At 43.9% G+C, this 26,187-nt stretch overlaps 1 protein-coding gene across 1 annotated transcript in view; it reads right to left on the reverse strand.

The window, feature by feature from the left end:
- The window catches only part of EVC2 (EvC ciliary complex subunit 2), a 164,538-nt gene that overhangs the window by 125,407 nt on the left and 12,944 nt on the right, over positions 1 to 26,187 (reverse strand). The window contains exons 3-7 of the mRNA XM_075066163.1: positions 20,642 to 20,808; positions 20,031 to 20,096; positions 12,155 to 12,341; positions 9,088 to 9,197; positions 1,642 to 1,701 (exon numbers count right to left, since the gene is read on the reverse strand). Of these exons, the coding sequence (XP_074922264.1) occupies positions 1,642 to 1,701; positions 9,088 to 9,197; positions 12,155 to 12,341; positions 20,031 to 20,096; positions 20,642 to 20,808 (590 nt within the window). The remainder of the gene's footprint in view (positions 1 to 1,641; positions 1,702 to 9,087; positions 9,198 to 12,154; positions 12,342 to 20,030; positions 20,097 to 20,641; positions 20,809 to 26,187) is intronic.

Here is a 26,187-nt window from a genome sequence, read left to right on the forward strand (position 1 = left end):
TCCCTGTGGGAGTGAATTAAATGGTACCTAGTTCGCATTATGTAGTCCTGTAAACGGTGAGAATTAAACTAAACTGAACTAAGGCCACTTTAATTCTGAGTAAGAATATACATACAGGAGTTTAATACAGTTTAACTAACCCACATTAAATTCATGCCTTTAGTTAATTTGTATTAACCTTCCTGGGTGTCCCTGTTTTGACAAGCATTTAGGCTCCTCAGCCCCTTTCGAAAATGCGACTTAGGTGCTTTTCACTCCAAATCTATAAAATATTTTATCTGCCCTGAAACTTTTCTTGACTATGTAAAAATATGAAATCAGCTCAAAGGTCAAGCCAACACTTACTGGTGGCAGAAGAAACAATTTCAATTCTGAAAGTAACCTGGACATATTGTTATTCCTTTCACTTTAAGAAATCCGAGACAGTGGAGTATTTGCTAGTAATTCTTTTCCCCTTACAAATCACAAAACAGAAAAGAAAAGATCAAATGTGCACAGTAGCCCTTTAATTCTCACTTTTCTTGAAGATTCCATAACTTCACCTTCACAGTGGAATGCCAGTTCCTGTTTACTCAAACACTGCACAAATGCTGCTGCTTTCTACACAGTACGCGTCTGCAATATTTCCTCTCCATTTCAACTTGTTCTGCAATTGTCCTTTCAATATGACCTTTAGACTTTAAATGACACAACCATGGCAACACAGATCTGGGGAGAAATAAACTATTTTCTTCTGCCTGAGTGCAAGTGATCAATGTTCCCACCACTCTCGCCACCACTACTTAATAAAGATTCCCTACAATGAAATAGCCTGTGTGAGTAACAAAAGGGGGGAGGAGATGGGGGAGACAGAGAATGAGTTTAGGTGAAGAAATTACTCTAGCAAGGGAAGCAATAGATGCAGGGAGAAGTTCTCTAATGGAAAAAGGAGGGACAAACAGCACTGCTTGCTGAAATCAGTGCTATTCTGCAGGCTTATCTGAACCATTAGAAGCCACATATTTCATTAGTAAAGGACAGAAATACACATTGGAGGGATGAATGGTCAAAGAGCAGGATGGAAATTAAACTATTCCTCTTCTGCTGAATTTTTACCCATCCAGTCCCCCAGCACAGGTATTTGAATCAGCATAGCATTTAGTGCCACTCCTCAGTAGACGTAAGAGAACTTGCACCCTTCTGGAATGAGCACTGGAAACAAAAAGCCCAATTCATGCTGGAGAGGCCCAGCAGCAAGTTAGCATGCTCATCGCCATTCTCTGGGGTTGCACAACCTTCCATTTGGAAAACTGGATCTGAATATTGCATAAAACCACAGACCTTTCACATTAAAAATTCTGGTGGTTAAATATAAGTCTCTCTTCTAACTGCTCTGTTTGGGTAATAGAAGGAAAAACCTCATTTGCAATTCACAGTAATCAGCAATGGCCAAACAAACCAAAGGCCAAACTGTGATTCCTTTATTCACACAAATAGTTCTTTAATTTAAATTCCTGTAACTGACTTCAATGGGACTTTTTTTTTATAGTAAGAGAGTCACTATTTGGCACCCAGAAAGCTCTCTCTTACTACCCAAAATAGGTACACAGAAGAATCCTTAGAAGTACTACATATAGTCAGTTATCTATGATTCAGTGTTACCTTAGTCTTTTCCTCTCCTGTTATGGTGAATGATGCAGTCAAACTATGCTGTGTTTTGTTCTGAAAAAGATATAGAAAAGTATCACAATATTATAAAACAAGCTTAATCTAATTTATAAAACTGGCATACTCTCCAATTACTGTACAGAAGCTTCCTTTCACACACAACTCAGAGGAAAATGTTTCAATTAATTATTATCATCATTTATAACTACAAAAGTCTAATAGAAAAATGCAACATACTTATCTACTGCTAACAGGCAGGGAAGCAGCTGTTCTGTGGGGCATACTCCCCTACTAACTGTACGGCCCCACCAAAGTTAATGGTGCTCCTCATAGCATTAACTTCTGCCTGGAAGAGTGAAGGTGAACCCAAAAGCCGCATGGCTCTTAAAGACACCGCAATAGAATCATAGGGCTAGAAGGGACCACCAGGGTCATTTAGTCTAAACCCTGCCAAGATTCAGGGATTTGTTGTGTATAAACCATCTGAGACAGTTTGTTGCATTGTCCTACTTTTTCTTACAGTTAGGAAATTTTTCCTGAGCTTTACTCTAAATCCGCTATGCTATAGTTTGAACCCATTGCCTTTTGTTTTGCTCTCTGTGGCAAGAGAGAACAACTTTTCTCTAGCTTCTTTATGGCAATTTTTCAAGTCTTTGAAGACTGCTATCACATCCCCCCCCTTAATCTCCCCTTTTCCAAACTAAACATACCCAGTTCCTTCAGCCTTTGCTCACAAGGCTTCCATTCCATCCCTCTGATCATCTTTGTCACTCGCCTCTGGATCCTTTCCATTTTCTCTACATCCTTTCTATACACTGGTGACCAAAACTGGACATAGTACTCCAGCTGAGGTCTAAACAGCACCAAGCAGAGCACTACTATCACCTCCCGTGACTTGCATGCTACGCCTGTTAATATAACCCAAAACTGCATTTGCTTTTTTTGCAACAGCATCACATTGTTGATTCATGTTGAGGTTGTGATCCACCACAACTCCCACATACTCCACAGCAGAGCTGCTGACAAGCCAGTTATTCCCCATTCTTGTTTTGTCCATTTGTTTTTTCTTTCCTAAGTGTAGCATCTTACGTTTGTCTTTGTTGAATTTCATTTTGTTGCCTATAGCCCAGTTCTCCAATTGATCAAAATCTCTTTGAATTTTAGTTCTATCCTCCTAATTGTCTGCAACTCTCCCCAGGTTTGTGTCATCTATAAATTTAATCAGTTTGCTCTCTATTCCTACATCCAGGTCATTAATAAAGATGTTAAATAACACCAGATCCAGAACAGATCCCTGTGGAACCTCATTTGAGACCTCCTTCCAATGGGACATAATTCCACTAATAGTTACTCTTTGTTTGCTGTTATTTAACCAATTATGTGACCACCTAATGGTAGTTCCACTGAGCCTGCATTTCTCCAGCTTACTTATCAGAATGTCTTGTGGGACTAAATCCAGATATATTGCCCTATCCACCAAGCCCTGCCAAAGGAGGAAATCAAGTTGTTCTTAGTAAATCCATGCTGGCTGCTACTGGTCACCCCTTCATCCTCCAGGTATTTGCAAACTGAATGTTTTATACATTGCTCTAGTAGCTTTCCAGGTATCAAGGCCAACTGGGTCTATAGTTTCCTGGCTCCTCCTTTCCCCCCTTTTTAAAGACAGTCACTATGTTAGCCCTTCTCCAGTCTTCCAGGACCTCTCCTGTCATCCATGAGTTTGTAAGTATTATTGCTAGTGGCACTGAGATTTTTTCAGTTAATTCTTTCAGCACCCTAGACTGAATAGCATTAGGCCCCCCCTGACCTGAATTCATTCTCTGAGGAGTTCTTTACTTATCCTGATCTGCATCCCTTCCCCTTTATTGTCTATGGTAACTTTGTTAGTCGTCTGGTCACGTTATTTTTTGTGAGAAGAGTGAAGCAAAGTAGGCATTGTGAAGCTCTGCCTTTCTATCATCTTCCATTACCAGCTCACCTTGCTGTCTCTAACATTTCTTGCCAGCTGTAACTCATTCTTGCCCTGGCTTTCCAGATTTTGTCCCTATATGCTTGAGCTATTCCCATGTATACTTCCTTAGTGACATGCCCCTCCTTCCATTTCCTACATTATCCTTTTTGGTTTTTAGATGGCTAAATAGCTACTTGTGCAGCCACACTGGCTTCCTGTGGTTCTTCTTATCTTTCCTCTGCATTGGAATAGTTTGATGTTAACCCTCTAGTATTACATCTTTGACAAACTGTCAGTCCTCTTTGACTCCTTTTCTTTTCTTTCAACTGGTCTAATTTAGGGGTTCTCAACCTTTTTTCTTCCTGAGCGCCCCCCTCCCCGCCCCAACAACATACTATAAAAACTCCACGGCCCACTTGTGCCAGTTTTATGCATAAAAAAGCCAGGACCTGCGTCTATCATCATCATCATTCCCATAACCCCATTGGTTGTTGGGGCATCATCACTGATGAGCAATTAACCAACTGTCTCCACCCCTGGCAATTGTGTGTCAGTGCTTGAGTCTCCGCAAAGTCCATTTCTGTCCACCCTTTTATGTTGTCAATCCATCTCTTGTTCTATCTACCTCTTCTTCTCTTTACCTGTACAGTCCCTTGGAGGATGATCTTGGATAGGCTAGATGATAATGTTACATGACCGTACCACTTCAGCTTGCGCTTCTTCTCAGTTTTCAGGAGATCATCATATGACCCAGCACATTGGGTGATGATGTTGCAGACCTCTTCATTAGTGATGTGGTTGATGTAGGAGATGCCCAGGATTTTATGGAAGTATCTCATCTCTACTACCTGTATTTTCCATTTGAGTTCTGCCATAAGGGTCCACGTCTCACACGCATACAGAAAAATGGAGATGACCAATGCATGCAACAATTTCAGTTTGGATTACAGGGAGATGTTTTTATTCCTCCAAATTGGCTTTAGCTTTGCCACTGCTGCTGCTGTTTGTGCAGTTCTTGCCCAAATTTCTGCCTTGGATCCTTCATCAGAGATGATCGCCCTCAAATACTTGAACTGTTTCACTGTCTCCAGCTCTTGTCCACTGACAGTGATGTGAGCTGATCCCATCATGTTTGTTTGTCATCAGCTTAGTTTTCTCTGCACTGATTTCCATGACATATTTTATGGAGGTTTCATCCAATTGTTTCACAAGGTTGGCAAGTTCATCTTCACTGCCTGCCAGGCCATCAATGTCATCAGCGAACCGAAGATTTGAGATTGTTTGTCTCGCAATGCTGACTGTGCATATGTGATCTACTAGGGTATCAGTCATTATGCACTCCAAGTAGATGTTGAACAGTATGGGAGAAAGAAGGCAGCCTTTCCGAACTCCAATAGTGGTGTGAAACCACTCTCCTATTGTGCCATTGTCGAGAACCGCACTGCCGGCCTTGCCATACAGTTGTTTAATGGTAAGAATAAACTTATGACAAACATTGTACTGCTTTATGGTTGCCCAGTGAGTTTCATGCCATACTCTGTCAAACGCCTTCTTGAAGTCAACAAAGACTTAGTAGATGTCCTGCTCATGTTGTAAGTACTTCTCACACAGAACATGAAGGTTGAAAATCTGTTCTGTGGTACTTCTTCCAGCATGAAAGCCAGCCTGTTCTTCAGCAATGATATTGTCTGTCTAGTGGGGCGCTGCCCCACTCCGATAGGCAGGGGTTAAAAGCAGCCAAGCTAGGCTGATTGGGGAAGCAGCCACAGCTGTGGCCAGCTCAAGCAGGGCCAGGCTGGCCCTGATAAAAGGGCTGTGGAGCCAGGAGGCAGAGGAGTCTCTCTCCAGCCCTGGAGGGAGAATGGCTAGCTGTGTGAGAGGAAGGTACCTGAACTGGAGCAGTGCTGGGGAATAGCGCAGGAGAGCTGGGAAGCTCCAGCCTGGTAAAACTCCAGGCTACAGGCCTTGTTGAAGGCCTACAGATGTACTGGGGCTGCAGGCATACAGCCTAGGATTAGGCAAAGGCAACAGGTCCTAACCCCTTGCCAATGATGAGTCATCATTACAGACTGCAGTTTGCCCCAGTGAGCAGGGGCTAGATGATGACTGGCAGTAGTCACTGAGGCAAGGTGGGTTTAGAGAGTTGGGCGTTCCCCTGGGATGGGAGACCCAGAGCATGGGGGTACTGCTGGGGCAGAACCCCGAGGTAAAGGGTACCGGGGTCTGGGAGGGACACGGGGCCAGTGGCAGACGAGACACTGGCCTGCAGAGGGTGCTCTTTATGCTGGAAAAGAGCTGATTCCCAGGTGACCAGCAGGAGGTGCTGCACCGGTGAGTCTTCACTTTGCTACAGTCTGCTTGTGGCTTCAGTCTGTTCAATGTGACTTTCAACATCACTTTGCTGGAATGGCTAGCTAAGCTTATGATCCGGTAATTTTGACACAATTGTAGGTTGCCTCTCTTTGGCAGAGTGATGATTAGTAACTGTGTCCACATGAAGGATCAGTCACCGGTCTGCCAGAGCTTAGTGAGTACATCTATTAATAATTCTCCTCTGAATTTCATCAATTCGGCTGGGATATTGTCAATACCTGTAGCCTTTCCGTTCTTGAGTGATTTCACAGCTGTCTCCACTTCTTCACGTACAATTGGAAAGTCATCCTCCTCTGTTGAATCTGGGCATCTAAGACACTAGGATCTCCATTTGTCTGATGGTTGTATAGATCAGAGCAGTTGTTTTTCCACCTATTGATGATGTCTCTTTCTTCTGTAAGACTGTACCCTTCTTTGTCCTGAATTGCGTTAGCTTTGGTTCATCTTTACTTTGTCAGATCTTTTACAACCTGGACCTGCGTTAGGGGGTAGCAAGTAAGGCAACTGCCCGGATCCCCGTGCCACAGGAGCCCCCGTGAAGCTACATTGCTCAGGCTTCAGCTTCATCCCCGAATGGCAGGGCTCAAGGCCCTAGGCTTCAGTCCCATGCGGTGGAGCTCAGCTTTCTAGCCTGAGCCCCAGCAAGTCTAATGCTAGCCCTGCTTGGCGGACCCTCTGAAACCTGCTTGTGGCCCCCGGACTTCTGGTTGAGAATCACTGATCTAATACCATGAAATACCTCAAAGGGACCATGGTGCCACAAAGCCAGGCAGAATTAGAGAGATAAACTTACTGTGGAGTTGGAGTTTCATCTCTTGTGAATCCTGATTTTGGACACCGTTCAATCTACTTCTTTAGTATGCCCCATCCCCATTCAGCAAACTCCTTTCCCCCTTAAAAGAGGAATAGTTGGCAATGGAAGATAACCATGGGGAGTTTCCTGGGCCTCCAGTTCCTTTCCAGGGGGCTAGAGGCATTAAAGGGAGGTTGATAAAGGGACAGACAGCTTTATTTGGGGAGGGCCAGACTTAAATAATAAAATAACAGCCGTAAAATATGGCTTTAATACTATGATTCAATAGTTTTATACCATGACTAAATTAATCCACTTTTAATAAAGTGAGAAATGATCTTCTGTTCCAAACTCAGTATTTCCTTTATTTATTAATGGAATTCCTAATATTTTTTGGGGGGAGGGGGAGGGCACCTCTAAGCCCCACTTGTCTATGCCCATGTGATATGGCCCTAAGTCTTCAAACTTCTCAGAAAACTCAATCCCAAGCAACTTCTAAACCAAGATGACAGGAAATACAGTTAGGCCTGGATGCACAAAACAGTTAGGTACCTAACTCCCAGTTTTGTGACTATAGCAATGCATGAAACTCCCACTGAACCCTGTAGGTGCCTGAACTTGTTTGTCATCTAATGTTTTTGCAGTAAAAGTTCCCTAGGCACCTACATTTCTGCCTCTGAGCATAAAGGCTTCTGCCTCCCTCTAGGCGTTCAGAGGCCTATCTCCCGCCTAAGTCTCAGAGCAATTCACAAACCAGGGGATCATAGGCATTTGGCCACCTAAGTTGTGTGTGGGACCCAATTCAGTAAGCATCCTCTAAGCACACATACCAGATCACGTCCCTCAGATGAGTTCACAAAAAACAGTGGAGCGAGGTTGGCAGGAAGAGGTGAAAGAGGAGGCCCTCCCTCATACCTCACCTGAGAGGTAGCAAAATACTTCAAATCCCTTCTCTCCCTCAGGTGGAGGAGGAGCCTGGAACTGGGGGTCTCCCACATCTCAGGTGAGAACTCTAATCACTGGGCTAAAAGTTATGCAGGAGGTCCTCCTCCCCAACCCCCACTTCCAGCTTCTTGCTAAAACAGCGTAGATACCTAAATACAGGAAAGGGTTCACAGCTGAGAATTTCTGGTAGAGACAGGCACCTCCCTGCAGCACAGACTTAGGTGCCTAAGTCTGAGAGGGGTGAGGCTTAGTGCACACACCACTGGTCAGCATCTCCCATTGCTTAGCTTAGGTGGCTCCCTGCCTAGCATACTGGTGTTTGTGGATCACTGTCTAAGGTACTTGTGTCTCCCTATTCATTGTACTGGGAGCCTGGGCAACTAACTCAGGCTTTGTGACTCACAGGGATTTTCTAGGTGCTGTGATATAATGCATCTCAATACCTCACTCCTTTCATGCATGGCCTTAGGAAAACGCTCACAGACAACTCATCTTCAGATCGCAAAAAAATTGCACCATCAGATCAGTTTAGTGGTCCACCTATTCTCTGACAGTGGACAGTACCAGATGTTTCAGAGGGCGCTGAAAAAACCCCATAAAAGACAAAGCTGGAAAAACCTGTTCATAGGGGAAGTTGTTTCCTAGCCCCCATCAATTAATGACTGACTTTTCTTTTTCTTTTTAACTATGGCTGTTCCAATTAAACATTAAATACTGAATCAAAAGAGCCATTTAAAGAACTGTCATAAACCATTCTTACTAAGATGGTCAGTCACTCTTTACATAAAAGGGATTTTAATATACATTTGTTTACATATATACAAAGACATGGTAAAAGAATTGGCCACAAATGAACAAGTACATTAAGAATGCCCACAATTAGGAAAGCAAAGCCGCAGGGGAAAATCTGTGACCATATTATAAAGAAAAAGGAAATCACATTTCCACTGGCATATGGCACAACTTCCAACTCCTAGGAGACTACAAGCAGTTCAAGCGTGAACATTCACACATTCAGGTTACATTATAACATACTCATAAAACAAATGGATGAAACTGCTATTTTCTGAATGCACCGATAAAATGGAGAGCGTCCCCAAATGTAGGGAAAAAATTATAGGCTAATACACAAATAATAGAGCTCTAATTTCTTCCCTCTGTTGAACCTGAGAGGCGCAGTGCTATAAGACACTCCCATCACTAATGTATAATACTTATGTATTTACAGATTCGTCTGTGTCACTCTGAGATTAGAGTCTAAAAGCTTGTATCACTATGCGCTGACCTCATCATTTAGGCAGCCAAGAACAGATTCCAGTATTCCCATACTGTGTGTATATAAATTATAAAGGATAAAATAAAATTGAAAATGAAATACCAGTGATGAACTGTTGAAGGTCAATTTAGCGGGCAGTGTCAAGACTCTGCCATCCCAGGTTTCTTTTGCATCAAGAAATGCAATGTAGTTGATTGAGTAGTAGTCTCCAACTGTTATAAGAAAAAAATCAGTGTGTAAACTAAATGTAGATGAGTGTATTACAGAGTCATGTCTTTATTTTCTTTATTAAATCAGTAAATACAAAAGGCTTGAATAGAACCCAGTAGAGTTACACATCCTTGGAGTTTTATAGGAAAATAATGGGCTTGATTTTCTGAAGTGCTGACCACACACTTGAAGACAATGAAAGCTGCAGGTGTTTGGCACCTCTGAAAATCAGGCTTAATATAAATAATAGATTGAAATACCATCTTAGGTTCCACTTGTAGAATCCAAGCTGCGAGTCTGCATGAGCAGAAAGTCCCCTTAGAACATGCATGCAGCAGCATAAGCCACTTGCAATTCTCACTTCACTAGAGGCATGAGGGGCACAGCCACCAAACACAGTGTGCAAAATGGGCAAAAGCAGGGCAGAAGGGGATAGGAGAAAGTTCATTCCCTCTTCCAGGCAGCCTCTACTGGTGAGGCTCCAATGGAGACTTGGACGGACCTTGGAGCTTCCTTCCCTAGAAGGAATCTGTGAGGAAGGCAGCAGCAGTACCACAGCCTCCATTTTCCACCCCTCCTCCTCCCTCAACCCCACAGACACCCACCACCAACACATGTTTAGCTGTCCCTGCAGTTACAGGGTGTACAGTTCACCTTCTGCTCTGTACCTACAGTAGCAAATCTGGGCCAGTACATTTTGTGACATAACTGCAATGAAATCTGTATTAAGTGAGCATTCAAGACACCAATAAATATTTGCTTGATGGAGATGCTCTTAATAAAAGTGGAGAAGAACTGTACTCATTACTTGGGGGGAATACTTTGAGATGGTCTCTTGAAATAAGAGTTAGTTAATTAGAGTGGTCTCCTGTACAGGCTTGTAGCTGAGTCTGGGGTTGATCCTGCTCCCGTTTTGTACTTTCATGGACTTAAAGGCCAGAAGGCACCATTAGATCATCTAGTCTGACCTCCTATATAAACACAGGACGTTAACCTTCCCACAGATATCTTAATTTTAAGCCCAATCAGTCTAGTCAGACGACAGCATTTCAGTCCTCAGGAGACTAAACTGTTGTGTGCCATGAGCAGAGAACAACAGGGATGATGGTACCAAAAATGTCCAAGGCCCCTAAATGGCAAAGAATTGATTAGGTAAGATATGCCTAGTCAATCCTAGCAGGTGCCCAGTAACCCATCCTGCAGCAGAACATGAACTCCCACCCCACCAAGATCCTTGCCAATATTACCTGGGGGAAAATTACTTCCCAATCCAAAAGCTGGTAATCAGTTTGGCCCTGAATATATGGGCACGACACACCAACCGGGCATCTAAGAAAGAGTATTCTAGTCCACCCTATCTGGGGTCCAGTCTCCAGCTGTGGCCAATCTCTGATGCTTCAAAGGAAGGTGAACCTTCTCCCCACTGCATACATCTGCAGTGTGCTGAAGCCAAAAGGTTTTGTCACTGACTTCACTGAAGCAGAAATAGAATTTTAACTTAGAACACCTACAAGCAATGAAGCGACTGTGTATAACACATTATCTGCAGACACACCTCTAAGTACCATCAGGCACAATCTTTGTGCCCATCACTGGAGATCAGTTTAGGGCTGAGCTGGGGGCTGACATATCAATGAATGAGTGTTACAACCAATGAGCTTTGTTCTTATTCTAAATCTAAATCCTACTTTAGATTTCTTCATAATGATGGAAACACCTTCCACTGGCATGGAAAGCAAAATTCAATTTCAGCTTTAATGGAAGCTGTGCCAGATGTCATAATTGTTCCAGTTTTGTTTGCAAACTGAGTAATGTACGTCACGTTTCTTTTCTTGAGATCAAAAGAATCTCTGGGTTGAAAGCCATAACCCGCTGCCAACAGTTTCAATACCCAATCCCACGATCTGTGCCACCAACCAGGCATTCCATTATCAGAAATGGGCTCTAGTTATTAACTTCCTACCATGCTAAAGCCCCACATGGACTAATTTTACTTTCCGATTTGGAAAGTATTCAGTTTTTAGCTATCATGCCATTGCTTATTTACTTTAAAAAAGTAATCATAATTTAACCGCTCTGAAGATGTACTTCAGAAGAGTGCAGGGCCAATATCATGACCCCCGGAAGCAAGAAGTTAATTCTGGCTTCCTTCCTTTCCCCTCACACAGGGGAATAAGGAATATAAGAACAGCTACTGGGAATCAGAAAGGGGAGATTTCCTGCAGGAGGACATGGCTCCACACCAAGTTTTTAGGTAGGGGGTTGAAACCAAGGCTAGAGAGGGCTTGTATTTTGGTTTCATTTATGGTTATAACAATTTAGTCTTGTTTGTGGGTTGAACGCTATATAGATCTAAAATCTCCCTTATCTATATAGCAGACAATGCTTCAGGTCCAAATTCCACAGTCATTTCGAAGCAGGTGAATCCTTACCTTAATGGCCAAGCAGACCCAATGGCAGGATAAGAGTCTTAGATTATTTTAAGAAAGAATCTTTAAACATATAATATCACTTTTTATGGAGTAAGTTATTTGGTTACCATCTGCATGACTCTCAGCTTGGATAAAGAAATTATCCAGAACAGATTTGTATTGATACTGATTAAAAAAATCTTTCCATTGGAATTAAAATAACACATAAACATTCTTTACTTGTGTCAGGTTTTAAAGGAGCTAAGTGTTACACAACTGAAGAGTCCAATTCTGCATCCACTGACATCAGAGAAAGCTCCAAGCTTGGAGATAAATTTGGCCGGACTCACTCTCTGAGTTGAAAGAATATTACAATTGCAAAGTTGAAAACAAACCTTTCTGGAATTAAGATACATTAACTGTTAAAGGGTATTTTGTTTTAACCTAAAATCACCAGAATAAACAATTAAATATCCTAATTTGAAGTTTTCTTGTCACAAAAATTGTCTTCACTTATTGAAAAGCAGAGCCACTGCTTAAATAGTTACCTTGCAGGAATCCTCTCTTATATATCTGGAACTCATCTGTAGCCTTATTACCACTGGTTCCTTGAACATGGAGACCAGTAATATTGTCCAGCAGAATGAGATCTGTGACATTGGATGCAGATGGTGTGTTGGTATTATTTATCAGAAGCCTTACATACGCAGTTTGGAGATCATGTTGAGTAGCCACCTAAAACCAGAAATACTAATAGTGAATTCTTTTGGTGAAATGGTAGTAGTTAGCTGCAAATTACTAGGCCCACTTAGTTTAGAGTGTGTGCATGCATGTGTGTGTTAAAGCTTTTTCTTCGAGGGCATTCTGAGTGACCTGCTGACAACATCACACTCCATTTGATTTCAAACTCCCAGAGAGATTTCAATCTCCTATACGTCAAGCTGTTGCTTGGCGACAGTGCAATAGAAAAACCTTGTAGTTTGAAATCCAGGATAACTGCTCATGCAGAGAAAGGACTGAGTGAAAACAAGAATCTGAAAATCCCAGAGAGATCTCATACAGGAGAATTGGAATGCAATGTTCTAATCAGGTTCTGCAAAATTCATAACACTCAGCTTTGGCAGCATGAAGAGAAGGCCCTTAATGCACATCACACTTGCTATCACTTTATTCTTTTGATGCAGTTTGATCTCCTATTTAGCCCCCTTCTGAGGCATTCCTCGTCTACAGGGGTTATACAGCCCCTTATTCCCCTAGTCTCAAGGGCTTGCTAACCCACCTTAGGACCCATGGGGAAGGCTATGATTTAGTCTCAGAGGTCACAGCAGTCACGGATTCTGACTTCTTCTGCTTCAGCTGTCCGCAGCTGAAGTGTGGGTGGAGGCAGGACTGTGTGCCCCTGCCCTGCTGCAACAGCTTGCAACTGCAAGCTCAATATCTGGAATCACAACCCTGCACCCCAGCCTCGCCGCTTGCACTGGGGGCTGCAGCAAGGGCTGTGCGCTCCTTCCGCGCAGCATCCCAGGACTGTGCACCCCCCGCGGCTCCGGCCAGCTCCAGAGCTGGGGTTGCACATCCCCCACTGTGCTCCAGCACCATGGCTTCTGCCGGAGGCTGCAGCCAGGGTCACGCACCCTGCCCCAACAGCATCCCAGGGCTGTGCACCCTGTCCCCGGCTCCACTGTGCCGCAGCCCCACAGCAGCTGGCGGCCGTGCTGCAGCTGGGGCCATGCGCCCCGGCCCCACGGCTTCTGCCGAGGGTTGCAGTTGGTGTCGCGCACCCCAGCCCCATGGCTGGCACTGCAGCAGGGGCTGTGCATCCCTGCCCTGCAGCCTCCCCAGGCCGTGCGCCCCCTCCTGGCTGCGGCCAGGGCTTGTGGGCACTGAAGCTGGAGCAGCGCACCCCCATCTTGCAGCTATGGCCATCTCTGGAGCCGGGGACTGTATGCCCCCCGCTGGCTTGTCAGTCCCCACCCCACCCATGGAACGCCATTCCTCCTCCCTATTTAGCCCTGCTCCGCTTATTTTAGACATTATGGAACCTCCCCGTTCTGCTACAGGGCACAATTCCTGGACTGCTTCTCCTCTGGCTGCTCCTCCTTGCAACCAGCTCTCTCCTACAAACACTGGCCTTGCTAGGCTCAGCCCACCTATTGGGAAGTCCAAGCCATGTGCTTGCTCTCTGGGGCATAAAGTTGGTCACCAGGACATGTCAACTACACTCTGGCCCCAGTAACTCTTCCTCCTCCCAAACATGGAGTCTTTCCAGACTCAGCTCACATGTTGGGGCATTCCCAGCCATGTCCAGGGTCTGAGGTAGATGTAGGATGCATTTGCTTTCTGTGTTGTACTTTAAATTTCTAGGAGCCTAGGCCGCGACTCAAAGCAGCCATTTTGTGAGGAAGTTCAGTGCAGACTGCTACTTGGATTCTAGATCCAGAACCGGACACAGCGTTCCAGTAGCAGTCACACAAGAGGTACTATAACTGCTCAACTCTTACTCCATAGTCCCCTATTTATACATCAAAGCTCTTCTGGCCACTGCATCACGCTGGAAGCTCACGTTTAGCTGATTATCCACCATGACCTGCAGTGTCATTGCTTTTCAGCGTCACTGCTTCCCAGGATAGAGTCTCCCAACCTGCAAGTGTGCCCTGCAATCTACCCCACAGTTTTGGCTAAGAGGAGGCTGTCACACTCATTATAACCGGAGCCTTTTATCTCACATATTTATATAGATTCAAATCTTCCACAACACTGTTCCATCTCTATTTAGCAGGCCTTGGCCTGGATTCACAAAGGGACTTAGCGGTTGTAATACCTAACTAATCTGCGTCTTGGAAATCACAAAACTCCACAAAGCCTTTGTTAGGCACCTACACTTTCTCCTACACAATGCATGGGGAGAGACAGGTGCCTGAGAATGGAATCTACAAAAGTCAGCACACACTAGGCAGGGGAGTCACCTAAACTAGCCAATGGGAATTGCAAAAAAGAAGGGTGTGGCCTACAGAGTCATTCAGAGTCTCTCTCTCTGTTTTATTTCTATAGAACTTCAAACAGGAGAGACTGACCTCCGATCAGAATATCCCACAGTTCAGTGGTTAGCGCCCTGATCAGAGAGATGAGAAGTCCTGTTCCAATCTCTTCTCATCAGGCAGAGAAGGGAATTCACCCACATCCTGGGTGAGGTCCCTAACCATTAGGCTAAAGTTTACAAAGGAGGCTTCCTCCTGCTCCCTCGCCATTTTACGTGGAGATAGACATGCTCAGAGCACACCTACTGGATCAGGCCCCACAAGCTTAATTCCTCCCATGCTCTGTAAAAAAATTTCTCAACCGTGAGGACAGGGTACAAATAGTACTCCATAGCCGTGGCTCCTGTGTACACATATGTGTGCTGTTTCTTTACATCTGTATCATGGGGGGAGAACTGGAGAAAATTCTAGGCAAATTTCCTAAAGCGAAGTAGAAAGAGAGAGTAGTTTAAAGGATAATGCTATTTTCCATCAGGGCCGCCCAGAGGATTCATGAGGCCTGGGGCAAAGTGGGGGAGCAGACATAAAAAAAGGCACCACCCGCTGCGGCGCTTGTACTCATCAGGTGGTGCTCTGAGTCTGCGGCAGCGGGTCCTTCACTCACTCTGAGTCTTTGGCAGCCTCTGCCAAAGTGCTGCCAAAGACCCAGAGCAAGTGAAGGTCCCATCGCCAAAGTGCCACCAAAGACTCGGACCGCCACCAGGTGAGTAGACAGGGAAGGGATTTTTGGCCAGGGCTCACAGAGCCCCTGCGGGGCCTGGGGCAAATTGCCCCACTTACCCCCCCCTCTGGGCGGCCCCGTTTTCCATATTCTAATAAACTCCTTCATTCAGTGTTTGGCCCTAGCAACTCCTTACCACTTTCACAACAACAGCTCCTGCCTCTGATTGCAATTCTCCTCAGCTGGCCAAATGGATGATGCCTTTAGATACATCTGTATATTTTTGAATGCTATAATAATAGTTAAATTGGAGTTCTGCCCTCCTGACTTCCGATTAGAAAGAGCCTGAAGGTGAGTACTTGGAAGTAACAGGAGATCTTAGATATTTCGCTGACAAGCACTAGAGAAAACACTCTAACAAATAACAAAGGAGCGGGAAAACCCTTACACTTCACCTTGACTGAGGAGAACTACCTACAGCTGCAGCTATCATAGGGAATAGATGCCCAGGTGCAACAATCTCCCTTAAACCACTGGCTCTCACATTCACTTGTAACCTGCAGCTCTTGTTCCTACAGCTTAAAGCAAAAGCAGCATCTCACAGAGACAGTTGAGCAACTATAGATCCCTGATTTTTTTTGTCCTCTGTTTCTAAAAGGCAATCAGCAAATGTGATCAGCCCCTGGAGTACACACAGGAGACTGGGGTGAAGCATCAAAATGGGGGAAGGCTGGAAAGGAGAGTAAACAGAAGGAATGGTGGGGAGAGTAACCAGGGAAGGGAGAAGGATCAGGAACTTGCAGACAGAATCTTATGTTGGGGAAAGGGTGGATAAGCTTTAGGAATGATTCCCACGCATCTGGTGTGCAAGACATAGGAATTCAGATGACAGTGAGAGGTGTCATTCACCGAAAAAAAAAAAAAAAAAATCATTTATACCCTGCACCTGTTTATAAAGATTTACCAAGGCCCTGTTTAAGATTATTGAAACTGTAAAGCACTAACACATTGATGGTCTCATCATTTGGTGAATGACACAGTTTAAAGGGCACACTGATAAAACTGGGCCCTTATTCCCCCCCCAAATGTACAAATGGAGAAGCCAGGCTCACTACATGTGAGTTGTAGTTACACCCTGGTTTCAGTGGCATTATCTACGTGAGGAAGGGACTATAGAATCTGTCCCCGATGACCAAATATATGTCATTTCCCTGCTGGCTTTGCAAAGCAAATGCCTCAGAAACATTCCTAAAATGAGAGAACAAAGTAGATCTTACTTTTCCATTTAAATTACTAGAGGCTGCCATATGGTCAGCCAGGTGTTAGGAGGAAAATGTCTGTTCAGATGTATTAGGATTCAAATAAAAGGGCAAGATTAGCAAGTTAAAACAAAATATGAATTTGATCCAAAGGTGGAAGACAATTCATATATAACCTTTTTTTTTTTAATTTACAACTGGCAGCATTGAAAGATTATTTCCTGATAATCCCACCATCTGGAGGAAACTAGCTTTGATCTTGCGCAGCAAGACTTCGCCATTTTTAATGAGACTGCCTAGGTCGTACTACAAGTAGCAGAAAGAATCAAATACGCAAGTGTTTCAAAACTCTTTCTCCAAGATCTTCTTATAATAAAGGAGTAGCGAGTCTGCTTATAAAGCTTTCTGAAGTGGGAGGTTGTGTCTCACCACTTCATGTAACTAAAATTATCAATATTCAGTCTTGCTAATTATGACCCATGGCCATTTTGATAATAACATTACAGTTAATTAGGCTCTGCAATGTAATGCATAAGTATTCTCCATTTCCTATTTTCCACTCTGTGCATAGGATCTGGTCCAGTTCATCACGTCAATATTTTCAAATCAGCTGCTAAATTCTCAATGCTTGTATGCCGGGTCATTTGAAAGGCTGAATCCAAGCTTGACTTAAAGCACAACACACTATCTTTCTCCATGCAAGGGACAGGCAGAGTGAATTGGCTGTAATTACAAATATTCAAACCTGATCTGACCAGAGTAAAAACAAAAAACCAAATTAGGCTTTAAAAATCTGGCCCAAAATAAAAAAACTGGAAAAACAGCCATTTTTCAAACCCATCTAAGCAGGTTAAGTGCCTCAAGTCAATGGGAGTTAGGTATCAAAGCTGCTGGTGCACTTTTGAAAATCCCACTAGGGGCCTGTCTGCATCTTTAGGCACCTAAACATCTTTGAAAATCTGGCCCTTTGTGCATCTGACAGCAGTCTTTGTGTATAGTTATTTCACTGTCCCTTCATTTGTGTGAGTTTTTCAAACAGCAGGGGGAGCGAAAAAATATTTTTTTTAAATTGGAAAATTAGACTGTAAAGCCCCAAGCATTGGCAGATGGATTAAAGGCCAGGTGCAGTAATGGAAATACACTGACTCATTAAAAAAAATATTTCAGTTTCATTCTATGTTTACACTACACTCCTCCTAGGATCTGCTGTGGCTTATCACCTTATATAAACATCTAATTGTGTTATCTATTGTTGTGGTTAATTTATATATAATTAACATGTAATGAATAGATTTAAATTGTAGGCATAGGTATAGCAATAAGTAGGACAGTCTTATAGAGGTGTAAAACTGACAAGCATTTATGAGTGTGCATTAGGTTTATAAGCAAAGTAGGGCTGTAATGCAAGGCCAGCAGGCTGAGGCCTGTAAGATCTTATCTTAGACGCATTAGGCTTTAAAGGGTAGGCATGAGCAAGTAACTGAGCAGGTATCAGTGAAGTTAAAAGGTTACTGTAAAATATACGCTAATATGAAGTTTGGAAAATATGCCACTACATACCCATCAATTCTGCAAGATGCTCGATTGTAACATCATGGGAAATTCTGCACGGGAACTGATGTAAATGCTAATTAAAATAAGGGGAACTAAGAGGATACTCCATCAAAAGTGAGGCACCCCAAATTTTATGGAGTGTGGAAGACCAGATAAGGGAAAAGGAGTTGGAATCCTCATGCATATGCATAAGGGCTATGGGCATGACTGTAACACAGAATAAAAAGGGATCCTCAGCATGAATAGGGAGGAATCAGGAGACCCTCTAAAGCAGGGGTTCTCAACCTTTTTCTTTCTGAGGCCCCCACCCCCCAAAACAGGCTATAAAAATTCCATGGCCCTCTTGTGCCACAACTATTTTTCAGTAGATTAAAAGTCAGGGTCTACATTATGGGGTAGCAAAGAGACCAACTGCCCATGGCACTCGGTGGGGGGAGGGGTCTCCAAAGCTAATTTGCTCAGGCTTCTCCTTCAGTCCTGGGCGTGGGGCTTGGAATGGGTCTTTCTGCCCAGTGAGTTTAATACTGGCCCTGCTCTCTGGGTTTTTTTGGCAGACCCCTTAAAACCTGTTCACAACCCCCAGGGGCCCCTGGTTGAGAACCACTGCTCTACAGGTAACCGTCTGTTGAGAGATTCACCCATCTTGCTGGTACCCTTGGGGATGCAAGAACAAGTTGAACCTCTGTAGTCCGGCACCCTCAGGACCTAACCGGAGCTGAACCAGAGAATATGCCAAACCACATGAGGTCAATATTGTAGCAAGCGGGTCTCTTTTTATTTTTAATCTCTCCAAGGCGAATAAACAGAACAACGCTTGCAACACCACCTAGCCAAGGCTTACCATCTCTCTTCGTAACAAAGTGTTTGTTGTTACACAATTTTATTGTATTGGCACAAGGAAATAAGTAGACAAAGCATAAAAAACAAATAAAATCATGCCTGACCACGGATGTTGCTGGGCAGGGCCGGCTCTAGCAATTTCGCCGCCCCAAGCACGGCGGCACGCCGCGGGGGGCGCTCTGCCGCTCGCCGGTCCCGAGGCTCCGGTGGAGCTGCCACAGGCTTGTCTGCAGGAGGTCCACCGGAGCCGCGGGACCAGTGGACCGTCCGCAGAAACGCAGCGGCAGATCTACCGAAGCTGCAGGACCAGTGGACCCTCCGCAGGCCCTGCGGCAGATCCACCGGAGCCGCCTGCTGCCCTCCCAGCAACCGGCAGAGTGCCCCCCGCAGCGTGCCGCCCCAAGCACGCGCTTGGCGCGCTGTGGCCTGGAGCCGGCCCTGTTGCCGGGCCTGATCATGCCAGAATAGAGAGGTTCTACCTGTATCAAGACATCGATGTTGGCGAAATATCATAAGATGTCCATCTTCACTTATGTATCTATAGCTGCGGCATTGATTATATGTGTAGTAAGATTTTTAATAAAGGGAAGATTGATCATTTGCAGATGCTGTTGTGCTTACTGCTATCATTCCTCATGTGCTCCTATAGTCTCCAGAATTAAGGATATTTCTAATAGTGGTTCTCATCCTGCTAATTCTGATATCGTAGCCTTTAGGGAGCACGAACCCATGTCACAAGTTACTATGGTTTAAGATACCATTAGCAATATCAACTCATCAATAATATAAAGACTACACTGTTCAGTAATGTTCTGTTCTCTGTACAGCGTTAGTAAATGCTACTGACTATTGTTTCAAAGCTCATTCCTTACAGATAATGTTGAAGTATTAGATTACATTTACTGTATAACAACTTCCTCCCTGTATTATACATCGTAAAAGTATTTGTTTCTGAGTACTGGCTTTGGGTTATATTAGGGGTCTTATTTATAAAACTGGACAAAAAATATTCACAGAAGATTTGGATCTTATTACTTCCTCAAATAAGAGAAAGCAGTATCACAAAACTTACCACTGCACATTTCTGAAGAGTTATCCCATACCCAGAAGACACTGAAATTCTTGGCACATCTTCTGGCTGGGGAGGAAAAAAACGAAAATCTATGTTGTGTATGGACCCATCTCAATACAAAACTACAACACAAGTTGTGTAATGTAATGAAGAAAGAGAAAAAGAAGTTAAACTGATTCGCAACCTTGGTGTTTAAGAGCTCTGCCATCCCATCAACGAATCTTCTTTTATTTGTTTATACGAATTTATTTAAACTATCTATTCCCACATATAATTATTAGCCTAAGTGACATGTTTATTTTCGGTGACCAGACTTCCATGATAAAATGCACCATGTAAAGAAACAAATTCATCAAATGGTAAGATGCATTTTAATTACTTAGAGAATTAGAATTTATATGGCATACACCTGACTGTACCTGTCACTACAGTTATAAGGAACTCATGCATTTAGATGTTACTGCTGAAGCTACCGAAGGTGAACATAATCATATGAGACACAATTAGAAACTATATACTAATTAAGTACTAAATTCCTAGTGATAGACTACTGCTGATCTTACTTCTCTTCAGCCCTTTCAGATATTAAACATCAACCATATCTTACTGACCAGCTGCTGGTTAATGGTAGACTCTCGTTTGAACAAAATCTTCTTTGTCCATGAGGGGATCAAGGTAAACAGTGAATGGATCCCATGAACATCTGGTGCTGCGGAAGTCAAAAGCAGATCATGGCCTTCATTTGCTCCCGTTAATCCTGTTTCTGGTAATTCTACAGCTGAAAGTGAAAGTAATACTCTACATTAGAACTAAAGCATCTGTCTCACAAACTCTAGATCCCATGTGGCAAACACCTGCCACTGTGCATAGCAGTAGCAAAGAAGATTCAAACATTTTAAGGAGAGGTTAGACAAATACCTGTTAGGGATGGTCTAAGTTTACTTGGTCCTGCCTCAGCACAGGGGGATGGACTAGATGACCTCATGAGGTCCCTTGCAGCCCTTCATTTCTATGATCGGGGCCCTATTTTGCTAGACAAACACAGCATGAGACAATCCCTCCCTGAAGGAGCACAACAAGGCAGGCACAGGGCAATAAGAAAACCGAGGAACAGAGAGGTGAAGTGACTTGCCCAAGATCACGCAGCAGGTCAGTAGCAGATATAAGAACAGAATTAGGTTTCCTGATTTCCAGTCTTGTGCCGTAACTGCTGACCTTACTCCCTCTCATTCCAAAGGAGACAACTTTAATTAGAAGGCTCTGTTCTCAGTGGGAAGTGTGTACAGCATTGGTACCAGTGTCACTTTCTGAAATAATTAAACTATACAATTCATAATAAACTCCAGGCAAAATTCTGACCTCAGATATGTGCACACAACTCTCACTGTGAGCCCACAGAAAAGGTTTTATATGTGCATCTCCAAGAGCAGAATTTTGTCATTCAGATTTAAAACAAATTATACCTCAACTAATAGGTTTCAAGCTTAAACCAACTATTAATAATTTCAGCCCACACTAAGATTTCAGAAAAGCATGACTAATTGAAGATCTTTATAAATATGAGCTACCTGACTATAAAGAAGCCTTGTGCTTCAAAGACAGTCTGCCAGTAAATCATTAAACATTCAGACTGTTTTTAAAATGTTTCTAATGGGTGTTTTGTTCTCAAATGAGTTTCCGTTAAATAGTAATACAATCAAATCAAGTGCCCAAATTCTGTAAAACAGTAATGCCAATATCATCTTATAACATGCTGAAAAAAGATTTGCCTATGATGAATAGTTCTGAAAATATAAACCAAAATAATTTAATAGCATTAGTCTATTCAATACAAGTTCTTATATCACACTCATCACTGTACTATCTAAACATCTTTAATATAGGGTATGACAAAGCTCCGAGCCTGTATTGGTGGGTCCTGTGCTTCCTGGTGGATACAGTGGCCTCAGAAGTTCACTAAGGTCCTCAAGATGACCTCCCTCTCCCGGTATGGTGGCAGAAGTTACAATTTATTGAGCTATTTTCCTCACAGGCCAGTATGAGAGGTGGGAAGGTGAAATACCCCCAGTTTTGGTGCTCCTTAGAGCTCCGTAGGTGCCATTCGGTCTCCTGCCTGGAACAAAGTCTGTTTCCCCTTTTAAAGGGATCTCTGTAGATCATGCGAGGGGTGGGGGCAGGGGGGGAACCCGGGCCCGCCTTCTACTCCAGGTTCCAGCCCAGGCTTCCTAATGGTAGCAGCTGTTATCGGCTTCCCTCCTTCATTAACGCTGCTTTGATTCCCTGGACCACTTCCCCATGCTCCCCTTTTCCAAGCTTCACCCTTACCTCAGGGATCAGTAATGCTTCCTCTCCTCCAGCTCCTTTCACCTGGGCTCCTCTCTAAAGAACTGGAAAGGAGAGCTTTTAAAGTGGTATAAGTGGGACCTTAATTGGTTCCAGCTGTCTCCATTAGCCTATCAGCCTTAACTGACTCTTTCTCAGTTAATTGAGGTCAGGTCCCAGCATTAGCCTAATGACCTTAGCTGGTTAAATTGGCCTCAGATGTCTTGATTGGCCTGGAGTAGCCCGTTTGGCTATCCAGGGAATAGCTCATTCTGAGGCTGATATATCTGCCTTCCACTATCCTCTTACGTCCTTCTGGTCTGAGTCCATCACAAGGGATAAGATCCAGTATTACAGGAAACGCATTGCGAGGGCCCCCTCTGAGCGGGACGTTGCCACTTACCTCAGCGGCTCCCTGGAGGCTGAGTTCAGGAGAGAGGGGAGAGACCTATCCTCTCTCTGGACCCACGCCCACAATGCCTCAGGACGCCTGGGTAAGAGGATCGGCTGCTGCTGGAAGTGGTGCAAGGTACACCGGGAGCTGGGAATACTGGAGCCACACATAAAGACCCCGGACCACACCATCGTCACCCCGACCGCCAGAGCCATGCTAGAAAGGTCCCTGAAAGACGCCATCTGCTACCACTATGCCGAAAACCTCAAGTGGAAGCCGGACCAGGGCAAGGTGTTCAAGGTGTCCAGCAAGTGGGATGCCAGTAACCACTTCCTCCCTGGGGGCAGCTTCACCAGGTCTGCAGACTGGCGATTTATCCACAGGGCCTGACTCAACTGTGTTCCCCTCAATGGAGCCATCCGCCACGGCAGCCGGGACAAGCGCTGCAGGAAATGCAGCTACGTGAACGAGACCCTGCCAGACGTCCTGTGTGGATGCAAGCAGCACTCTGTAGCCTGGCGGCACCACCACAATGCCATCCAGAACCGACTAGTGAAAGCCATCCCACCTTCCCTGGGGAAGATCACCGTCGACTCCACCATCCCCAGAACAGACAGCCGACTGCGACCTGACTTTGTCGTGATGGATACAGAAAAGAAGAAGGTCCTCCTGGTAGACGTCGCGGTGCCTTTCGAAAACGGGTCACCTGCCTTCCACAAGGCCCGAGCACGGAAGAAGTCGAAGTATCCCTCGCTGGCTGAGACCCTGAGAGCTCAGGGCTACTAAGTACAGGTACACGCCCTGATCGTGGGAGCCCTGGGCTCATGGGACTTCTGCAACGAGCTAGTTCTAAGAGCATGTGGAGTCAGTCGATGCTACGCCCGGCTCATGAGACAGCTCATGGTCTCTGATGCCATCAGGTGGTCCAGAGACATTTATATCGAACACATCACCGGACACCGCCAATACCACACTGAGTAATTGAGACAGCCGACCAGGGAAATAACTCACTTCCTTCCCTGAGGGACCAAGGGACGCACCCCACCCATGTACCTATCCACTCCATCAATACTGACTTGGACCCCTTACTCATTCCATGGGAGGCGAACCCAAACCCACTTATTCACTGACACTTTAAAAAACCCTTTGTCCCCAATCTGGGTATATGCCAGTTATGCGATATGTATGTATCTTTTCTTCCTTGCAAACGGTATCTGTAACCCCCCATAACCCAAGCCTGACCCCAGATGTACAGTGCCTTCCCTCTCAACCTGTGTATATTTCATTTCAAACATTTACTTTAATAAAATTTTTAAATATGAATGGCTGCTCATCCTAAAACTTAGTTTAATCAAACTGGAGCTGATCAGTGAATTGGAAAATAATGTAAATTAAAAATTTCTAAATTATTTCCGTTTCCGGGGTTTGAAATGAACACGTCCCATCTTCTGTGAAATGTTCTCAATATTTTTTACTGAAATTTTTATCAAACTCAAGTTTGAAATTTTTCATTTAAACAAAAAACATTTGCTTTCTGAAAACCCCTGGTTTCAGTAACATTTTTGATAATTGTGAAAATAATTTCCATATGAATTTCGATTAAAATAGTGCTGGAAAATTTTGTGAGAAGTAGAAGGTTTTCATAATGTTTACAACTTTTTATTAAAAGTTTCATTTTCAATAATGCTGGTGGGGGGGAGGTTTGACAAAATAAATTTGTGTGCAAACTTTCAACCAAAGAAATGTGAAACAAACAGCATATTTTCTGTATATTATATAGGATATTTTTCTGTTGTATTTTCTTGGGATTAGTTATATTGAATTATGGCCCAACCGCAAGTAGTATTTACCACTTTTTATAAGGTTCTGTTTGCACTTCACATCTCCTCACACCTTTCAGGACTAAACCCTTAGAAGTGAATTTGGTGACTTAAATCAAAGCCCTGGTGAGCAAGATTTAACTATTATGATTACCATAATAAATGAGATGCCAATATAGACTCCAACCCTAAAATGACAGCACACAGATGGACTTCTACACCCATGAGGCAACCCGTTGACTTCATATGTAGAAGTCAAAGCTTATCAGTTGCAAAGGTTGGAACCCTGCTGTGCTCAGGAAGCACTTTATATTGAAATGCAAATTAAAAATATTGGAAAACTAAACTAAAGTAACAATAAAGTCATTGCAACCAGGGCTGGCTCCAGCCACAGCGCGCCAAGCGCGTGCTTGGGGCGGCATGCCACAGGGGGCACTCTGCCAGTTGCTGGGAGGGTGGCAAGTGGCGCCGGTGGAGCTGCTGCAGGCGTGGCTGCGGACGGTCAGCTGCTCCCGCGGCTCTGGTGGACCTCCCACAGACACGCCTGCGGCAGCTCCACCAGAGCCACGGGCTCATCGGACCTTCCGCAGAAACACCTGCGGCAGGTCCACCGGAGCCGCGGGACCGGCGAGCGGCAGAGCGCCCTCCGCGGCGTGCCACCTTGCTTGGGGCGGTGAAATTGCTAGAGCCAGCCCTAATTGCAACATGCGAAAGATTACTCTGAATATTTTGCCATTGAGATTACAACTGAATTCACTAAATCCCATATATTCATATTATGCACAATATCATATTACCTAGGTGTCAGATATATGAATTATTAAGAAAAATCTTTGCTGTTCAATTACAGACCATATTCTCTGCTCACTTTCCTATGAGTCCAGGGGATAGATATGTAAGAGCAGAATGTGTTAGCCATTTGTAGTCTCTTCCATTTTGGTAATCTATGTGTAAAGAGGTGGATCTTGCATTTGCAATGACCTCAATTATTGGTCATCATTAGGGACTGAATCTTGGAACTCCAGTGTTAAGAGGAGTGGCTTCTGTAGCTGGTATGTGTAGTAGACTTTATCCTCTGACAACCAGCCATTATAGGAGATGAATGACACACAAAGTAAAGTGGGGCACCTTTTTTTTTTTTAAAAAAAGAAAGCTGAAATGAAGGCAGCTATTAGTCACAAAACAAAAACACAGTAATCTGGAATTTAAGAGGTTCAGCTATAGTCTGGCAAGCAGTGGGTGCAGAATCCCACAAGTCCATTCTTTGACATTCATATACTTCTGCACCACTTCCGAACTCATACAAACTATACTGGTGTTGTCAGTGTCAGAATTACAGCAGATTGTAAGACATGACATGGGCCATGTCAAGGCATGGGCCATGCCTTATGTGTGAAGCGACAAGCTCGGTGCTCATGCTCAGTTACCAATAGAAAAAATTGTGCATTTTTAACAATAAATACAGTGATTATAATAGTTAGCCCTTCGCGCAAAGCTGCATATTTTGAATCCGTAAAGAAATTTGGTATTTGTTCTTCCTAATCAGTCCTAACATCAACAAAACTCTCAGTTACCTTGTCTTATTTTTGTTTTTCAAAAAAGGCATTTGTTTACTATATTT

The sequence above is a fragment of the Chelonoidis abingdonii genome, chromosome 5 (genome assembly GCF_003597395.2).
Source record: "Chelonoidis abingdonii isolate Lonesome George chromosome 5, CheloAbing_2.0, whole genome shotgun sequence".
Classification (NCBI taxonomy): Eukaryota; Metazoa; Chordata; order Testudines; family Testudinidae; genus Chelonoidis; species Chelonoidis abingdonii.